Genomic DNA, 21,911 nt, shown 5'->3' on the forward strand with positions numbered 1-21,911 from the left:
CATGTTAGCTTTCTGTTTTCTCTGAGGTTGTAACTAAGATCCTTTCCTTCGTGAGGTTGAAGATGAAAACACCAACACTGACCCTCCTTCTCAGGGGGATCCATTCAACTTAGAGAACTCTCCGGAGCAGAGTGCACTCAGTTAAAGGGACAGTCAAGTTCAAAAAAACTTTCATGTTTCAAGTAGGGCATGTCATTTTAAACAACTTTCCAATTTACTTGTATCACCATTTTTGCTTTGTTCTCTTGGTATTCTTAGTTGAAAGCTAAACATAGGAAGGCTCACATGATAATTTCTAACCCTTTGAAGGCCGCCTCTTATCACATGCTTTTTTATTTGCTTTTCACATCAGGGGAGAGCTAGTTCATGTAAACCATATAGATAACATTGTGATCACGCCCGTGGATTGTGGCAGACACTGCACTAATTGGCTAAAATGAAAGTCAATAGATAATGAATTAAATGTCATGTGATCAGGGGCCTGTCAGAAGATGCTTAAATACAAGTTAATCACAGAGGTAAAAAGTGTATTAATATAACAATGTTGGTTATGCAAAACTGGGGAATGTGTAATAAAGGGATTATCTATATTTAAAACAACAAAAATTCAGGTGTTGACTGTCCCTTTTAAGGTGATCAGCTGTGGCAGGAACCCAGGAGTGGAGATCCCGATGAGTGTTCTTAGAGGAGATTATTCTTATTAGTTTTACTTTCTATTGTTTGCCCCCTCAACAATTTTATACATTTTTTTTTTGCACCTATAAATAAAAAAATATCTACCTAACAATTTTTATCAGCTTTTTCCTGGTTATATTTGTTTGTGTTCTCATACCTCTAAAACACAAACAAAACACAGAAGAGACACTCTTAAAATTGTCTCATGAGATTTCCATTGTCCTTTTTCTCATCTTTTCTTTCATAATGTAAAAGGCCCCACAGTGCTTTGTTTTCTTCATGTAATTTTATAATTGCCTATGTTCCCTGTAAGCCTTGGGAAAGCAGAAGTGATGCAGCACAAATCTGACATCTCCATGAATTTTGTATCAATATTTAAAGTGTAATGAAGGAAGACATTATTTTCATTTTTTTCATCCTAATCTAATGTGACAATTTTACAAAAATCTATTGCAGTTACTGAGAATGTGTCTTATTCAAAGAATACTTTACTAATGTGAAATTAATGTTCTATTTTTACTTTTTTTAAAACCATTTCAGATATCACCCGCCAGGTTGTGACATTTTTGCCTTTAGAAGAACATAATACGGGACATTTCCAGGTCAAGAAAAATAACATTTATCAAATACGTCTTGAGCATGTCATGGATGATGAATGGTGAGCGCCATAGAATACTCTACGCTGAATATATTAGCATTTACTCTTTGTTTTGTAATTCAATAGACCATAAAGAGCAAGGCTGCAGTTTTTCTATGAAAGGATACATCTTTTTTAGGTTATACTATATATTTTTAAATAAATACAAATGTTTACTCTTGGAATTAGAATACAAACAAACAAACACAATCAGGGTTTAAAAGGCTACACATATACTGTATATTTAGTGGTTCATCAGACAGAACTGCTATATGTGATTATATATTTGTAAACAAACAGCACTTCAGGAGTATAATGTTTTTCTATTTTAAAAATACAAAATGCATTTTATCATTGTTTATCTGCCCGATAGGAGGCCATGATAATATAAAGAAATATAAAAACAGAGATTGTAATGACCGATAAGAACCCAAAGGCCTTTGAAGTTTGCATATTTCCTTTAAATTAACATACCTGTCAAGTGTGAAAACTGTCTGAACACATTAACACTTTCTTAGTTATTTTGTCATAGTCAAACTTTCTCCACCACTTGCCATATTTGGAGGAGCCAATTCAGACTTGTTACTGGAGTAGACCAGACTTGCCATTGTTATTTTTTTTTTTTTTTTTATATATTTGTATTGCGGTTAAAGAAGATTGCTTTATGTAAAGCCAAAGTAAAACAAATGAAAGCAATCACAAGGTCATTGTTATACATAACATGTATTATAATACAAATTGGTATTTAAATATATCGGTGATGCACAAAACAAACCTCATAAAGAAAAACTATGTGGAAGTAAGTATCCCCTTCATGAATATTGACAAAGGGCTCCATGTACTAAGCTGTCTGCGAGGTCTTCGTGACTATTTTCGTCTAAATTTCTGCGTGCGGATCAATAACCGTATGTACTATCCCACGAATCCATTGAAAACCTTATATTAAAAAACGGCGAGCGAACTTGCCCGCAAATCTTGAATTCTCGTCTTTTTTGTAGCTAGAAAATACTCGCTCGACATAAATCTCGCACAAAACAGGAATTACTAAACTATCTATTTCTACGCTCGTGAAATTCTCCGCACCTACCTCGTTAAAAATCCCTCGCCAGCTAATAGGTGGCGAGCACCATAATAAACAATAGGGTCTATCAGATCAACGCCTACAACTGATTTAAAAGAGGTGTACAATTGAATGTTTACTCACTTTTGATCCTGTTAGCCATATGGAGACACTTCTTCAACTTTATATTGTTCGTCTGATGCAAATGAGGGGTAGAAGGCAAATTCGTCAACCTGATGCCCCAAATCCGGTTCGAAGAAGGCGATTACGAGTACAGCGGGTATTCCTTCCTCGGGTTCCTTTAGATGCCCTTTCCGATCGAGAGGTTATTCAAAGGTTCCGTCTGGATCGACATTCAATATTGTCTTTATATTCTCAAATAGCACATTTTCTAGAGCCTGTGACGGCTCGTTCAAGGGCCATTCCCGGAATACTAAAGTTTCTTGCTGCCTTGCACTTTTTTGCCACCGGATCATTTCAGGCAGTGTCCAGCGTCATCATTGGTTTCAGTCAGTCTGCCTTTTCTCGTCATCTTTCCAAAGTTATCGATGCACTCATGCATATATTCCCCGAATATGTTTGTCTACCATCTACCACAGAAGAGTGGCAATCGATAAAGTCGCAATTCTACAGTGTGGCTGGAATGCCAAATGTTCTTGGGGCAATAGACTGTACCCATATTGCAGTTCGACCGCCACGGTTACGGGAGGAGATTTACCGCAACCGAAAGTCCTGCCATTCCTTGAATGTACAGATGGTTTGTGACCCCAAAATGAGAATTATCAGCGTGAGATCAAATTACCCTGGCTCCTGCCATGACGCTTATATCCTGCGGCAGACTGGACTGTACCAAAAATTCGAAAATGGGGAAATGCCAGAGGGATGGTTATTAGGTAAGCTTGAATTGAACTCAACAAAAATTTTTAAAGGTTTTCTAAAGAGCATGTAATTTTAAACGACTTTCAAATTGACTTTTTATTATTTTTATATCAATTGTTGAAAATCATATCTAGATATATGCTCAATAGCTGCCGATTGGTTGATGCACCTAGAGGCCTTGTTTGATTGGCTCACATTTGTGCATTGATATTTTTTCAACAAAGGATATATAAATAAATTCTGAAAAAAAAACACATTATATAATTAAATTTTTAAATTGTTACAAATTTATACTAATTTGACGCTAGCCTCAATAACTAATAAAAATTATTTTGTCTTTTTGGAATGACTTACATCAATATTTTTTTTTTTTAATTACAGGGGATGCCGGTTACCCTTGTTATGAATGGCTTCTGACACCCTATAATAACCCCCAACTCCGGAAACATATTCGTTTTAATGAAGCACACAAGAGCACAAGGGGTGTCATCGAAAGGACTTATGGATTATTGAAAATGAGGTTCCGATGTCTGGACAGATCTGGCGGTGCAATGCAGTATTCTACAGAAAAAGTTGCAAGAATCATCTTAGTTTGCTGTGTCTTGCATAATATTGCCACCAAAAGAGGATGCCCCATTGATGACGATATTGCCATGCCTTTTAATGACTTTCCAGAAGAAATTTTCAGAGAAAACACCAATAGACGTGGCATGGCCACAAGGGATATGGTTTCTGACCAATATTTCGAAGTTTGATCTTTCTCTAACAATTTGTTCATCTTATGTAAATTGTGTTCTGCATTTTTTTTTTGTTTTTTTCAAATAAAATTTGTGTGCAACATCATCATATTGTTATTTATTTGTAGCCCTTTTTCTAAACAAACCTTATTTTCATTGTTCACACCACAAAAATAAATGAAACAGATTTTTTTTTAAATGAAAATAATATAACAATTTATTATAAGTTCAAAAGGCAACAAGAATAAGAATTATAACTATTTCTATCCTAATACAACTAATATATTTACATAACTAAAAAAGTTCAACATTTATCTATTCAAAAGGTTACATATTAGACTTACTATTCTACATTTAACCAGTGATTTTGTTACATAGTAATTGTATCAAATATAAATGAATCACAAAATTTGAGAATATATATATTGGTAGTGTTATCTGTGGTCAATGACCTAGGATATAGTGATGTACTAAAAAAAAGATTATCCCTGACGATATATTTATATCGTCATTGTTCATTCCTCATGCAAAATTTATCGTTCCAACAGAAATTTAATATATTATTGGTTATTAATGGTTAGTCGGAACAACAATATTATTCATGTTACATAGTATTAGAAAAATAAAGATTCAACAAAAAAAATGATACATTGTAAAAATAGTCATGCGTCAATTTGATTGACAAGTATAGTTGTGACGTCAGATACTAACATGTCGCTAACGGAGCCTTTCACAGCTGGAGAAATAGTCATTCTGGTATATGCAATGGAACGATATTTTCCTCATCGTATGGGAGGAGTTCGATTGGTAAAGCAGGACAGTCGTGATCATATTATATACGAAATGATAAGAAGGATGTATAGAGTATCAAAGATAAAAAGGACAAGACGTCAATGCCTAAGAAAGTACAGCGATTTGAGGCGTAGGGAAACTAATTATTACAATTCAATTAAACGACTAATAAGAAACTGTAAGTATAAATGTTTATTGTTACTTATAGTAACTTTCAATTTTAATACTTATTGATAGTAAGTCCAATAACTGCGTCATCTTTTACCTTTCACCATTGATTGATTTTCAATAATAGTAGGAACAAGGGACAACACATTTGACTTTCAGTATTCCGTTATACCTTTTCTATCTGAACATTGAAAGAGAAAAATTATGTTCATTGTTCCTTTAGCTTTAATAAACTGTTATTTATAGTATCTTATTTTTTTATAAAGCTATTCACCTTTAAGTAAGCTATATACTTGTTGATTAAACTAGAATGTAGTGTTTAATAATCCTTTAATTAATAGAAATCTCAAAATCCAATTTTACATTGATAGTAGCATTCGATAATCGATTTAATCATATATTTTTAGTATTATTAATACAGAAAATGTTTTTTTTTAGTATATCTTCAACTTGCATATATGAAATGAAAATTAACATCTATTAATCATTACAACTATAAAAATAAAGTCAATTTTTACAAACAGATATGAAAAAATCAAAATCAAAAACTCAAAAAATTCCACGTTATTTAAGAGAAATAAGGATTGAAACGCCAAATAGTGGGATCACTTCACCACTCCTTCCTTTGACACTTATGGACATACCAATGACTCCCAAAAATAACAGAGCAGTGAAAAAAATGGCTGTCAACACTCAAAAAGGTACATAACTATAGAACAGCGTTAACAAGGTTTTATAAATTGTAAATAAAATAAATAATAATTAAAAAAAAATGATGTTTAATGATCTAATGCACATTTAGATATCCCTGGATGTTCTTATGAAGAAATTCCATCCTTTGAAAAAGAACCTAATTATTATTTTGATCTTGAGGTCGATGAGCCATGCACAAAAGATGATGATACTAATCTTGGAAGAGGTATTAGAATTTTTGTTTTTTAGGGAAGTGAAATATAGAAAAAATAATTTAATTTTAATTTTTTATATATTTATAAAAAGGTCAACCTTTGGACAAAGCGGTACAAGTTGAAATAGAATTGGATGGCATGGTATATGCAACAAGTAATGATATTGGACAAAACATGTTTCCTCCTAAAAAAAATCTGATAGACAAAGGTATTTTATTTAGTTACCTTTGTCAAAAATAGAATAATTTTAAAAAAAATAAATTAAAAATTAAAAATGTTATTTATTTATTTTACTTTAGCCTCCGGTTCAAGCGATGCTTACACATTAGAGGAAAAAATTGTGCAGACAGAAAATGATATGGATATCATACCTCCCAAAGAAAATGAAGGTATATACAGATATCAATATATTATTTATATTTTGTTATGTGATTAATATGTGAATTTAATTTATTTTTATTTATTTTAAGGTATAGAAGTTTTTGAAGAAAAAATCGATGAAAGCACACAAACTTTTTTGGATGATAACTTCAAAATTAAATTGGCAAAAATTAGGTCTATAATGGGAATGTTGATGGAGCAAGTTGATTTTTTGTACCAGAAATATGGCATTTAGTATTTTTTTTTTAAATAAATCTTTTAAAACACTTTCTATTGTTTTGAGAAAAAAAATTACAAATTTAGAAACATCCAAAAAAAAAAAGGGATGATGAGTGTTTGTTATAAAAATTGAAATTTTTTTTTTATTTTTTTTTACCATTTCATAAAAAAAAAATATATTGTAAGCAATAAAAACAAAAATTCAATGAAAAAAATTTGTATTCATTCTTTTTTCAAAAATTTTAATAAAAAACACAAAAATTTTTTTTTAAAAATATTAGTGCAACTGGAAAATATAAATATATTTTGAACAAAAATATAAAACAAATCAAAAAGTGCAACATCAAAAACAGTATAAACTCAAGTTATTAAAAAATTACAAATTTAGAAACATCCAAAAAAAAAAGGGATGATGAGTGTTTGTTATAAAAATTGAAATTTTTTTTTTTTTTTTTTTACCATTTCATAAAAAAAAAATATATTGTAATCAATAAAAAAAAATTTCAATGAAAAAAATTTGTATTCATTCTTTTTTCAAAAATTTAAATAAAAAACACAAAAATTTTTTTTTAAAAATATTAGTGCAACTCGAAAATATAAATATATTTTGAACAAAAATATAAAACAAATAAAAAAGTGCAATATCAAAAACAGTATAAACTCAAGTTATTAATACAATTAATAAAGATGTCTATCACTACTGTCCTGGCCTATTTGGTTCAGAAGGACCCTGTCTTTCACGAATAATGGACAGGAGAGAATTCATTGTTTGTTCTGCGAGGCGTAATGAACGGTTTATCTGTTCGTTGTGCTCCTCGTCCATTCGCCTCTGCCAATCAAACCTCTCTCTGTCTAACTGCAATTGTCTTTCTGCTAATGATGCACTTCGGTCCAGGTGTGCGATTAAAACATTCTGTAACTCTCTATGATCCACCCTATATTGTCTAGCAAGAGAGATCATTTCATTGAGACAGACATCATCCACTTCTTCAATTTCATTGTTGCCAGGTACCACAGGTCTTTCATTAGATTGTGTTTCCGCTGGCTCTACATTTCCTTGAATTGTTTGTTCTTGTACTTCTGCTTCATCAGGGACAGGTTCATGGATCTCCATTGGTTGAGCATCCATGATATCATCCAACAAATCTGGGGTCTCACTTCCATGATCCCTGGATTGAAGTTCCTCCTCCTCAGGTCTTTCTGGTTGTACAGCAACCAGGTTTAAGATGACCTCCCTCGATGACTCCTCTGTATCTGTGAAAATTAAAAATAAAAAAATAAATATATATGAATATATTAAGATTTTAATATCTATATAAAAATATAATGTAGATATATAAATATATATATATATAAAAATATATATATATATATATCTATATATATATATTTTAAAAAAAATGTAATTTTTTTTTAACGATTTTAAAATATTTAGTAGCAGCTGTGAATATGTACTATGGAAAAAAGGCAGCACTCACATGTCATTTGTAACTCAAATTCAACTGTTCATAACACAAAATTAAATAATCTTTTTTTTTTTTTTTTTAGAAAATTTAATGAAGCTTTTGTATTATTAAATGCTCTTTTTAATTTTAAATGACGAGTGATTGATGCCTTTTTATGATCTAAAATTCTAAATATATCTATCTATATATATAAATGTGTATATATATAGATATATTTATATATATATATATATATATATATGTATATATATATATATATAGATAGCAATATATATATTTTTATTTATATAAATATATATCTTTATATATCCTAAAAATAATAATATATATGAAGATGTTGATATCTTGATATTTATGTATAAGAAGAAAATTTAAAAAAAAAGGAATGTATTAATAGTACAGATTCTCACCATCAAACAACCGTGGAGAACTTCCCGTCATGTTCCGAAAAAGATGTCCAAGGTCAGCTATGATAAAAAAAAATATATATATATATTAAAATAAAATTTCTTTAGTGAAAAATCCAAAATAAAAAAATTACAATAAAGCAATGTTATCTATATGGCCTAAGTGAGCAAAAACTACCACGCTTTTAAAAGAAAAAAAAAAAAGGGAATTCAAGTAATTAGATTTTTTGAGAGAAAGTGAATTTCGGTTAGCTTTGACCAGTATGACCAGAGGAGAATGGAAAAAATGAAAATATATTGTTTACCTGTACCTCTACCAACACTGGTTTCAGGGGTGCTGGTACGGATATCTGGAAGTGTATCCGCTGATAAAAAGGTATGGCTAGCAGATGATGTGCTTCTTATCGTTTGCCCAATAACGACACCACCACTAGTCATCGATGTCCCAGAGGAGGTTGATGGAATGGCTGAAGCAGGGTCATCACCACCCCTAGCTGTCACGGATTGTGGTCGAGCTGTTAAGAGATAAATAAAATCAATCGTTATTCATGTTTCGATCCATAGAAGATTAATAAATAACTAATATTTAAAATTTTAAATAGTGGTTATTGAAAGGGACAGTGTAGCACACACAATAGTAACCAGGTTGAAGAATTTGAATGTAAAAATTAAATTTTTTTGTAGACACTCAAGGTTGTTTGTATTGAAACTGTTTTGTAAAGCTTGTTTCTAGTATTTAAAAAGTGTTGAGTACTTTGTTTGACATAAAACAATAGTCCTGTGTTTATGTAATCTTTCATTCTATTCATTATTCATTCTATTATATTCTTTAATTCTATTCATTCATTGTATTATGTATCAACAAGCTGTTATAAGTGTTATTTGAACTTGTCATTTAATTACCTTGTTAACAATTAACTGTAAACGAAAAAGAGTCGTCTGCTCATTTGCTAATTAAATGACAAGTTCAAAGAATACTTATAAGAGCTTGTTGATACATCATAAATTAGTTGAATGAATGAATAGAATGAATAGAATGAATAGAATGAAAGAATAATGAATAGAATGAAAGATTACATAAACACAGGACTATTGTTTTATGTGAAACCAACTATTCAAGTTTTTTTTAAATAATAGCATTTAAACACTCATTAATCCGCTTAAAAAACAATATCTTGATATTATATATACACTAATGTTGAGAGTGTGAGTGTGTATCTGCATGTGTAAGTGTATAATATTAGTGTGTGTGTATCTGCATGTATAAGTGTATATTTTTTGGTCTGTATACATGCTTGTCTAATGTATACTGTAACGTTTGTTTTTGTGAATTTGTCTACAAAAATATAGCACTGTATTTTCAAACGATCCTTGAATACAGAGCTCACATAGCAATAACAATATTGTTTGGCGCAGCTTTTGATTTGATGAATAGGGACATTAAACCACAAAAGATTTGTTCATCAGTCATAAAGAAATTAAGATTTTAAAATAGATCGAAATTTACTTCCATTAAAGGCGTCTATTAGCTAGTAAGCTGTTCTAAATATGCTTTTCATCAAAGGATATCAAGAAAATGAAGTAAATTAAAATAGAATTGTTATTTAGAAAGCAATACAAAAATAAAGCAGTAATAGGACTATAATCAAAATTGGCGCCAATAAATATTGATTTTCCAAAATATAATTAAATGTTAAATATTTTTATAAACCGACTCCACTGGAAAATTACAATATGATCATCATTCAATTTAAAAAATAGTAATTATATTAATGTTTTACATCTTCGGTCGCTATCACAATCATCTGTGATCATGAATATTACATTACATACGTTATTGGTTAAGCTATACAAAAATCTAACAGTAATCTGCATTGATGTAACGTAATCAAAATTGACGCACCAAAAAATTGATTTGAAAAAATATCTTTACAAGATAGATATTTGGATAAACCGACTCTAATGGATAATTACAATATGATCATCATTCAATTCAAATAATAGTAATTCGATAATTGTTTTACATCTTCGGTCGCTATCACAATCATCTGTGATCATGAATATTACATTACATACGTTATTGGTTAAGCTATACAAAAATCTAGCATTAATCTTCATTGATTTAACTTAATCAAAATTGACGCACCAAAAAATTGATTGGACAAAATATCTTTACAAGATACATATTTGTATAAACCAACTCTAATGGATAATTACAATATGATCAACATTCAATTTAAATTATAGTAATTCGATAAATGTTTTACCTCTTAGGTCGCTATCACAATCATCTGTGATCCCGACGATTACTTCTGGGCCTAGACGCTGCACCAGTCTCTGCTCGTAATCATTAAGATCAGCGACATAAGCTGTTCCACCTCCGGTAGCACGGGTTGAATTTTTTTCTTTTGCCAATTTGGCTTTTGCAAATCGTTTGATGTCGTTGTACCTTTTTTTAATTTGATCAACGTCCTTTTTCCCAGGTCCCTGAGCACTGACAGCATCACTTATCCGGGTCCATATACTTTTTTTACGGATACTAGACGTTTGCTTCGAACGACAACCAAATAAATAGTCATATGAGTCTAGCACCATATCGACAAGAACCAGGTTCTGCTGATGTGAGAAGTGGGGATTCTTCGATTTGGACTGTGAATCAGATCGAGAAGTAGCCATACTTAATTTATCGATAACAATAAAAGTCAGTAAAGCTTCAAGTTCTTGAAATATGCAGTCTGAAAAACTTTATTAAATAGAGCTTATATAGTGCTGCAATATGTTCCCGCGACAAAGCTGACGTTTCTGACACCTTGCAGTCACGTGGAACAAACATGACTGACAGTTTGTAAGCGATTAATAGTACATTCGCAAATAGCGAGGCGTCATATGTATGAATCATTCGCCAGTGCTCGATGCGGATTTGACGCGCCTTTTTTTTTAATAGTTTTTAGTACATATGGCGGGCGGGCAACATCTCGCTAGCTGCGAGTTAGAGCGAGTCGAGCAAACACGTTGTCGGCGAAAAAATTGATGCTTTAGTACATGGAGCCCAAAGTATAGAATATAAACTCCCTTTATTATAAACATTGGCCTCTCTTGGACCACCAGGAATATAAATCCAACAATAGTGGGGAGGGTTTGGGGGAGGAACAAAAAGGGTCACTCTTGTACCCTAACGGGTATCTTATTTTGAAAGTATCTGAAGAACCTGGACCCAATATATAATGCGAGAAAGAGGTCTCTGGGAGGATACAGAATATATCACCCGTTTTATATCTGTTGAGAGGTGTGAAACTGCATAGACATAGATCTTTTATATAAAAACTTTGATTAACAATCTAGTAATCTAACAAAAATCTCTGTTCTTATTGAGATGCTTTATGATAGGCTGGAAGTATAAGGACTGGGTATGTTTGTAATATTAAGTCAGCTTTATTGCTGTACGTTAGCTAATCTCACAGTCCTAAAGGTACGCTATTTCAAATTTATATATAATCTTACAATATTCACTGGTCAAGGGGTTCTGGGGCTAACTGAAGATTCCCTAATGTTATATGAGAGCAGTTAAGCTTTATAATACACCACTTACTAAGCTGTTATTATCTAGGACGATTCTCAGTCCTGAAGAGTACAGTGAGGGGTCTGAGGTTAAGGGCCCCATTAGATATAATTCAAAGCAAAGTATGAGGAGATCTTCATGTCTTTTTCTAGAATATAGGGGAAAATGATAGCCCATTGTTATCTAGAAGGGTGGATAAACTAGGAGAGAAAAGCTCTCCTGACTATAGCATGTCTTTAGGCACTTTATATGAACTAAGGCATATAAACAGTCACTATAAGATTATGTATTTTAGTTAAAAATATATCTAGGTCAGGTTAGTCAATCTTTACATTTAGAGGTCTGTAACGTTTAAGCCACCTCTTTTCTCTAGAACTTAGTGGTATAGAAATAAAGTATAAAACATAGTGCTAACAGTACGCATTTTTAATAACTAGCTAAGCTGCAAAATCTTGTAGGCTATACACATGCAAGACAGAATTTGTACAGAAAATAAAAACAAATAGATCAAAGAACTAATAAATGGCTATGGAGCTAAAATTAACAGGAAAAACCCTGTTATTATATGTACATTCGTACATGGCAATGCAACACAAGGCTAAGCACTTAGTTTGGTTATTCCTCATAACTAATTAATGTCTATAGTAGACAAGATATAGTATAACCAGTTCTAGTAAGCTGTATGTAACCAATTTCTTGTGTGCAATCTCCAGGGTAAGGATAGGGTAAAAAATTCAGATCAATGCCAAGACTGGGCCCAGACAAACCGTCTCGCCTCTCATATGCAGAACCTTTTCCGACTAGTGAGTAATACAGAACCTCTGCTCTATTAGGTCCTCCTTTTATAATTTTCTGCTTTGATAGTGTAACATAAGTGGGCTTCCTTTGTTGAGTATTGCGGTACACCGCTTTGTAGATTGTAATCACCGGATCCGCTTTAGCTAGTTCTGATAGTTCTTGAGGAGCAAGCCGATCTCCCCTAGGGGGCGCCTTCCTGTGGCTCGACCAGCCACATCTGCCGGGTCTTCTGACAGCGGCATGGTTAGGGTTCCAAAGGGTCTCTGTATCCATTTCCCCTTATCCTTGCACCAATCTCTCGAAGTCCAGAGATCAGAACTCTTAGTTGCCACATAATCTCCCTCCGGCTTCTCAAGATGAGTTTGATGTGTGAGGCATACTGGTAAGTTGCTATAAGCATGTAAGGCCTCTGTAATGGGCTCTGTTTATTTTGTAGGTTATCCCCATCTGATCCTGGAGTGGATCTGCTGTTGGGGGATAATCGCAAGTAGCCAGTAGTATGGAATCTAGCTTCCGCTCTAGTTCCATGAAATGGTTGCTGATTAGCTGTAGCAGGGCTTTTTCCCATTTAGTTTCCGCATCCATAGTGAAATCAAGAGTCTCAACAGGCCTGTAAAAGTTCTTCCTCTTCTAAGATTGCTATGTGTACAAAAGATCACTTAGGGCCCAGGCCAACAATGAACATGTTCTTTAGATTGCTCGTGGAAGAGTAGTTCACTGGAGTATCAAGCGTGCTCTATAACCCAGTTACCTGAGGGGGGGAATTCTTGTGGCAGCCCAAGCCATGCTGCTTTGAAAGCTAAAATGACATAGTCTCCTGAGTTGTATAGATCCACGTGACTTTTCTGAAGAGCTTAGGCTAGGCTTGCAGTCGTATATTAGCTCCAAAGTTCCACTGTTAGCATGCAGCTTGTGTCTATTTTCAGGCTAGCAGATTTGAAGAGGTTACTAATAGGTAAATATATAAATTATTAGCCAAAACACTATTCTGAAGTCAGGAGCTTCACAGAGACGCGTCCTGCTGCTTCAGAAGTAGGCTCCGCCCCCCGTCATTGTTGTTTTATTAACATAACTTGCATTGTTTTGTAGTATCTTATGTTACCTTTGCTGAGGCCAGATATGTGGGTGGGTGGGTTAGGTTTGTACACATTTACATCTCAGAATGGGAAAACCCACAATTTTCAGAGTTAAAGGGATATAATGCATGGGTGCATGTACATTTTAAATAGTAGCATTTTTGCAATATACTTCCATTAGAAAAAGGGTTTTCAGTAGCATATGTACATATGCTGTGAGGGAGCGTGTGCGCCAGTATTCAAGCTCAGAGAACTGGGCGTGGTGTGTATTGTATCTGTGAAGACTTAATTTGTGTCATACAAGCCGCTGCTTACTCTCTGAGATGGTGCAGTATTTGAATACTGGGGCACAGGGCAAAACATTATATTGAAGTTGATTCCTATCCAGCTTTTGCCATTTGCGCTAGTTTATGCACTGGCAACTACCGTAAAACAGAATTAAAGCTCTGGTACTTTCCTAAAACTAGTGTGCCACAAAAAAAGTTAAAGGGACTTTAAGCACTAAATAAATGCTAGATATAATGATGCATTCTAATAAAAGCTTAGTCTGAGAATAATATGTGGATGTATATTTTAAAGTTTCATTAGTTTCTCCAACATAGGTGTGTCCGGTCCACGGCGTCATCCTTACTTGTGGGATATTCTCTTCCCCAACAGGAAATGGCAAAGAGCCCAGCAAAGCTGGTCACATGATCCCTCCTAGGCTCCGCCTACCCCAGTCATTCTCTTTGCCGTTGTACAGGCAACATCTCCACGGAGATGGCTTAGAGTTTTTTAGTGTTTAACTGTAGTTTTTATTATTCAATCAAGAGTTTGTTATTTTAAAATAGTGCTGGTATGTACTATTTACTCTGAAACAGAAAAGAGATGAAGATTTCTGTTTGTATGAGGAAAATGATTTTAGCAACCGTTACTAAAATCCATGGCTGTTCCACACAGGACTGTTGAGAGGAATTAACTTCAGTTGGGGGAACAGTGAGCAGTCTTTTGCTGCTTGAGGTATGACACATTCTAACAAGACGATGTAATGCTGGAAGCTGTCATTTTCCCTATGGGATCCGGTAAGCCATTTTTATTCAGACAGTAAATAAGGGCTTCACAAGGGCTTATTAAGACTGCAGACATTTTCTGGGCTAAATCGATCATATTTACACATATTTAGCCTTGAGGAATCATTTAATCTGGGTATTTTTTGTAAAATAATATCGGCAGGCACTGTTTTAGACACCTTATTCTATAGGGGCTTTCCCTAATCATAGTCAGAGCCTCATTTTCGCGCCGGTATGGCGCACTTGTTTTTGAGAACAGCATGACATGCAGCTGCATGTGTGTGGAGCTCTGATACATAGAAAAGTCTTTCTGAAGGCATCATTTGGTATCGTATTCCCCTTTGGGCTTGGTTGGGTCTCAGCAAAGCAGATTCCAGGGACTGTAAAGGGGTTAAATATAAAAACGGCTCCGGTTCCGTTATTTTAAGGGTTAAAGCTTCCAAATTTGGTGTGCAATACTTTTAAGGCTTTAAGACACTGTGGTGAAATTTTGGTGAATTTTGAACAATTCCTTCATACTTTTTCGCAATTGCAGTAATAAAGTGTGTTCAGTTTAAAATTTAAAGTGACAGTAACGGTTTTATTTTAAAACGTTTTTTGTGCTTTGTTATCAAGTTTATGCCTGTTTAACATGTCTGAACTACCAGATAGATTGTGTTCTGACTGTGGGGAAGCCAAGGTTCCTTCTCATTTAAATAGATATGATACTTTTGCTTCTTCTGAGGCTATTTTTGGGAGAAAGGTTTTGCAAGCCGTGGTGCCTTCCATTTAGGTGACCTGATTTGCTCCCTCCCTTCATCCGTGTCCTAAAGCTTTGGTATTGGTTCCCACAAGTAAGGATGACGCCGTGGACCGGACACACCTATGTTGGAGAAAACAGAATTTATGTTTACCTGATAAATTACTTTCTCCAACGGTGTGTCCGGTCCACGGCCCGCCCTGGTTTTTTAATCAGGTCTGATAATTTATTTTCTTTAACTACAGTCACCACGGTATCATATGGTTTCTCCTATGCAAATATTCCTCCTTAACGTCGGTCGAATGACTGGGGTAGGCGGAGCCTAGGAGGGATCATGTGACCAGCTTTGCTGGGCTCTTTGCCATTTCCTGTTGGGGAAGAGAATATCCCACAAGTAAGGATGACGCCGTGGACCGGACACACCGTTGGAGAAAGTAATTTATCAGGTAAACATAAATTCTGTTTTTTTAAATATTGACAAAATAAGTGTAACGTTTTAGGGCTAGATTACAAGTGGAGCGGTATATATATATTTTTATAAACGCAAAAACTCCGCTTGAGTTAAGCTTTTTGCGCTAGTCGGGTTGCGTTCATATTACAAGTAAAAAACAAGCAAACATATTTTGCTCTAGCGGTAACCTGAATAGTGCAAAAATCCTAACTTAATTTTTCATGTGCGCGTGCATGTATCCCCCCTAGAAATCAATTGAGAAAAAAAAAGTAGAAGAAAAACCCAACACCCGAGATCGCTCAAACACCATCACATTCCCCATAGAAGTCAATGGAGGGAAAAAAATGTCGCAAACAACATTGCATATTCGCATTAGCAAATGTGAAATATTTACAGTAAGTAAAAATCTTTATTAAAGTGAATGTAAATTTTGATGCTAAAGTGCCCGTTTTTTAAAAAATTCGATTAAAAACAGGGGCACTTTAATTCATCAAAATTTACATTTCACTCGTGTTGTGAAAAAAAACCTTACCTTTTAATCTTGACAGCAGCTCCAGCTTCCTCCGCCCGTTGCAAAGCCTCTTCCTGGGTCTAAAATGAGGAATCTGGCTAACTCCAATCACAGGGTTGAATCAGACACTGATTCCCCCAGGGGGGAAGCCGTGATTGGAGGATGACCTATCCATCATTTCTGACATCAGAAATGGCTTGTGAGACCGGAGGAAGCTGGAGCTGCTGTCAAGATTAAAAGGTTAGTTTTTTTTTTTCACAACACGAGTGAAATGTAAATTTTGATGAATTAAATTCCCCTGTTTTTAATCAAATTTTTAAAAAACAGGCACTTTAGCATCAAAATTTACATTCACTTTAAATATGAATATTGCATACATATGTTTTTTTACATCTTTTCATCTACTTAAAGGGATAGTAAAGTCCAAATTAAACTTTCATGATTCAGATAGGGCACGTAATTTTAAACAACTTTCTAGTTTACTTTTATTATCAAATTTACTTTGTTCTCTTGTTATTCTTAGTTGAAAGCTAAACATAGGTAGGCTCATATGCTAATTTCTAAGCCCTTGAAGGCCACCCGTGCATTTTACAATTTTTTCACCACTAGACGGCGTTAGTTCATGTGTTTCATATAGATAACTTCACGTACATGAGCACAGTGTTATTTAAGAGTCAGCACTAATTGCCTGAAATGCAAGTCTGTCAAAAGATCTGAGATAAGGGGGCAGTTTGCAGAGGCTTAGATACAAGGTAATTACAGAGGTAAAAAGTATATTTCTAGAACAGTGTTAGTTATGTAAAACTGGGAAATGGTAAATAAAGGGATTATCTATCTTTTTAAACAAAAACATTGTTGGTGTTTACTATTATTTATATATATATATATATATATATATATATATATATATATATATATATATACATATACACACAGTATGTCTATATATGTGTACATATATATTTGTGTTTATATGTGTGTGTGTGTGTATATATATATATATATATATATATATATATATATATATAGCTGTCAATACATATATACACACATAAATACATTAAAGGGACATTAAACCCCAAATGTTTATTTTATGATTCAGATAGAGTATACAATTTTAAACAACGTTCCAATTTACTTCTATTATCTATTTTACTTCATTCTTTAGATATCTTTTGTTAAAGAAATAGCAATGCACAAGGGTGAGCCAGTCATACGAGGCATCTATGTGCAGCCACCAATCAGCAGCTACTGAACCTATTTAGATATGATATTCAGCAAAGGATATCAAGAGAATGAAACAAATTAGATAATAGAAGTAAATTAGAAAGTTGTTTAAAATTGCATTCTCTTTCTAAAGCATGAAATAAAAAATGTGGGTTTCATGTCCCTTAAAAAAATAAAAATAATAAAATATATATATATATATATATATATATATATATATAGAGAGAGAGAGAGATTTATATATTCATACAAATACATCTTTAGCAATGTATGTGTATTGTACCTCTTTGTTAAAGTACTTTGGCAGCTCATATCTTTGAGCCCTTATAACTTTTTTGTGCAATATTTTTATAAAATAATTTTTATTAGTATTATTATGAGTGTAAGTGTACTTTGTAATGCATTTTTGAAGTGTTTTGTGCAAATGCGGTTTCGCTCTACTTGTAATATCAGCGCAAATAAAAAGGCTTGCGAAAGACGATATTGCTTGCACAAAACTGTTTGCGCCTCACTTGTAATCTTGCCTTAATGGCTATAAAACGGTAGGAGCTGCCATGTTGAACTTAGGTTACCTTCTCTGCTGTGTCCAATTAGGGACCGTTCTAAATAGATCACCAGAGTGTGCAGCCAATATCTGTGTGGAATATAACCGTGTTTTGGACTTACATTTCTAACAGGTACTGAAATGCTCACAATTTTTGAATGGAATTACAGGAAAAGGGGGACAAAATAAGTAATTAAAGTATATTGCAGAGGTTTTTTTATATATACGATTTATAATTTTATGTTACCATCTCAAAGTGTTTAATGTCCCTTTAAAGAGATATAAATATGCAAAAAGAAAATGCTATAATGCATTTTATTTTTTTGCACTATTGCTTGCAGATTAGTTAAATGCATAGTTAAAAATTGCTCCAGAGCTGCAATGCACTATTTGGAACTAGCTGAAAACATCTGGTTAGCCATTTACAAGAAGCATACATGTGTAGCCACTAATCACCAGCTATCTCACAGGAGTGCATTTCTGTCCCTGAGCCTACATATTTATGCTCTTCAAAGGATACCTAGAGAACAAAGTAAATTTTATATTGGATATAACATGAAAATCGCATGCGCTATCTCAACCATGAAAGCTTAATTTGACTCTCCTGTCCATAAACTGGACACGATAAACTGTCATTTTGTTAGCAAAGTCTGCATTGCATTGCACTGAATTATTCAGGATACAGACACTCCAGCCTCTCTGGATACAGCAGGAAAATAAAACAAACACAATTTTCAGAGTTATAGGAAACTAAGGAAAATAAATAATGAAAGTGCAAATTTAAGTTTATTGTTTCTGCAAGCAAAAGCATTGCACAATAACAGTCAGTGCTGCATAAAACTGACTTGATGACAAGTTACAGTGGCAGCGCTGGCTCAGCACTATCCGCTAATGTACCGTCATTTGTCATCATGTATAGAAAAAGTCATCAATTGTAAACCCAGCAACACGTGTAACCTCATTTATTTAACTCTTATGTTGATCAATTTAACTTACGCTTTCAAAACTGAACCAAATCTTTTTGCAATTTATGATATGTGCAGAGGTCTCTGCATACTTACAGCGCTATATTAAAGTGCATGGGATCAGGCAGATACAAGTGCTCAGAAAAGGAGATTTAACAGTGTTATAGCTGTAGTTATTATCTGTAAAGGGAAATGCAAAACAATCTGCTCTAAATCATTAGCACTTTTTTTTTTTGCATTAGTGACTTGAGGTTACTATGGACTGAACGCCAAACAAATGGGTTAAACACATAGGTAAAGACACTCTTTGTTCAGGAGCCTAAAGCCATGCAGCTCCTGAGGAGAACGCAGCAAGTAATTGGTAGGATCATGCGACTGCAGCGGGAGATTGTCTCACCAGCCACATTCTGTTTGGGAACTGCAGTGCTCTTGAGCAGGACTCTACCTTTGTATTTAACCTCTTTGCAGGGCTTAAACACATTGTAAAATCAAAACACTAATTGAAAAATTGAAAGCTGTAACAAATTAAAGGGTTTCAAATTAACATTAGAATGTCCCTTTAAGATAATATACTAAATGAGCTTTACGCTTCTACATCTGTCCTGTTATTCTCAGAGATGACTCCCTGCATGGCTTAGTTCAGCTAAGGTTGGGAAGAGGATGTCAGATTAGAAAGTTGATGAATTAATACTGGGATGTATAACTGGTAAGATAAGGGCCATAAAGCCATAGACATACATTTTGGATCTATAAAGAGACAACCGGAGTGAGCCAGTTTCAGCGAAAATTCACACTCTGTATACGGCACATAAAGAATAAAGGGGACTGGATAGAAAGAAGCTACGCCCAGTTGGTAACCGGGCCATAGAACAAGCTATTGATGCTGCTGTTAGTTCCTGGCAGACTGCTTCTCTTTCTGTTTTGCATATGTAAATATGACCCTGGGCATAGTCTCCCTAAGGGTGATGGGGGAAACCAGACGTGGACTCCTTGCCCAATGTGCTTAGAGGGATATGGCTGCACCTCACTGACGAGGCCGAAACGATCGTCTGGGGTTGTCATGTTCCTTGTTCAGAGGAGAATTGCCTGGTATTTCGGGGCTGGACTGACCATGTCGGTGGGATCAGACTGATATACTGCAGGAAAGTTTTCCTCTGTGAAAAGCACAATTGGGCAGAAAGAAGCTACTCCCAGGTGGCAACCGGCCATAGAACAAGCTATTGATGCTGCTGTTAGTTCCTGGCAGACTGCTTCTCTTTCTGTTTTGCATATGTAAATATGACCCTGGGCATAGTCTCCCTATGGGTGATGGGGGAAACCAGACGTTAACCCTGTGCTACATCCTGTTATAGCCACACCGAGCTATGCTTTGTGTAACAACTAAAATAGAAAACCTTTATGTTTTAAAAGCAAAATGGTTTAGATAAATCATTATCCTTTTAGTTTACTGAATTTTAATGGTCAGGAAACAATATCGGTTTTGTAACCTATACATAAGCAGCCGTTATGGTTACAAAGTTCAGTAATGATTGTATTTTAATGTATACATTACCTTATATTTTGTTCCTGGGTCTGTTATGGGTATGGGGGAGTGTTTGTATAGAGCAGTTCAGCCTATGGGAAGACTGCCACCAACCCTCTCTTTCTCCATTCTAAGCTTGTTCATGAGCTTTGCTTTCTTTCCCAGCTTCACCTGTGTTTTCCAAAGTTTGCAAAGTTAAATTTCCATTTTATTTATACACACATCACTATCCACTGTTTACTTGTGAGCCAACGCTCATGCATCAGATGTTCTTGGCACAGTCAGGCTGTCTGAGAGAAAGATGTTTGTGCTCCTGATACGGCACAAGTGGACTGTAAGATCCAGCGCATGCTGCTTTGGAGCCCTTGTGAGGCAGGTTTGCTTTATATATATATAATGTGTGTGTGTGTATATATATATATATATATATATATATATTATATAATGTATGTGTATATATATATATATATATATATATATATATATATATATACACACACACACACACACACACACACACACACACACACATACATTATATAATATATATATATATATATATATATATATATATATAATAAAAGACAAGAGTTTGTCTGAAGCCGTCATGCGCAGTTCAGACAAACTCTTGCCGCGAGGACCCGGCAGCAGCGCGAGGACCCGGCAGCTCAGCTGAAACACAGAGGCGCGCGAGGACCCGGCAGCTCAGCTGAAACACAGAGGCGCGCGAGGACCCGGCAGCTCAGCTGAAACACAGAGGCGCACCCGAGAGAGAGAGAGAGAGAGAGAGAGAGAATGAATGAATGAATAGTTTAAATATAACACAACACGGCCCGTGTTAACGGGCTTTAGGACTAGTATATATATATATATATACACACACACATTATATATATATATATATATATATATATATATGTATGTGTATGTATATATATATGTATGTATATATATGTATGTATATATATATGTATGGATATGTATGTATGTATATATATGTATGTATATATATGTATGTATATATATGTATGTATATATATGTATGTATATATATGTATGTATATATATGTATGTATATATATGTATGTATATATATGTATGTATATATATGTATGTATATATATGTATGTATATATATATG

At 34.0% G+C, this 21,911-nt stretch overlaps 1 protein-coding gene across 1 annotated transcript in view; it reads left to right on the plus strand.

Moving 5' to 3' along the window:
* The window catches only part of TRMT44 (tRNA methyltransferase 44 homolog), a gene marked incomplete in the record, with an annotated part of 256,632 nt that overhangs the window by 23,611 nt on the left and 211,110 nt on the right, over window positions 1-21,911 (plus strand). Inside the window, 1 exon segment of the mRNA XM_053704178.1 lies at window positions 1,216-1,333. Within this exon segment, the coding sequence (XP_053560153.1) occupies window positions 1,216-1,333 (118 nt within the window).

Source organism: Bombina bombina, chromosome 2 (assembly GCF_027579735.1).
Source record: "Bombina bombina isolate aBomBom1 chromosome 2, aBomBom1.pri, whole genome shotgun sequence".
Classification (NCBI taxonomy): domain Eukaryota; kingdom Metazoa; phylum Chordata; class Amphibia; order Anura; family Bombinatoridae; genus Bombina; species Bombina bombina.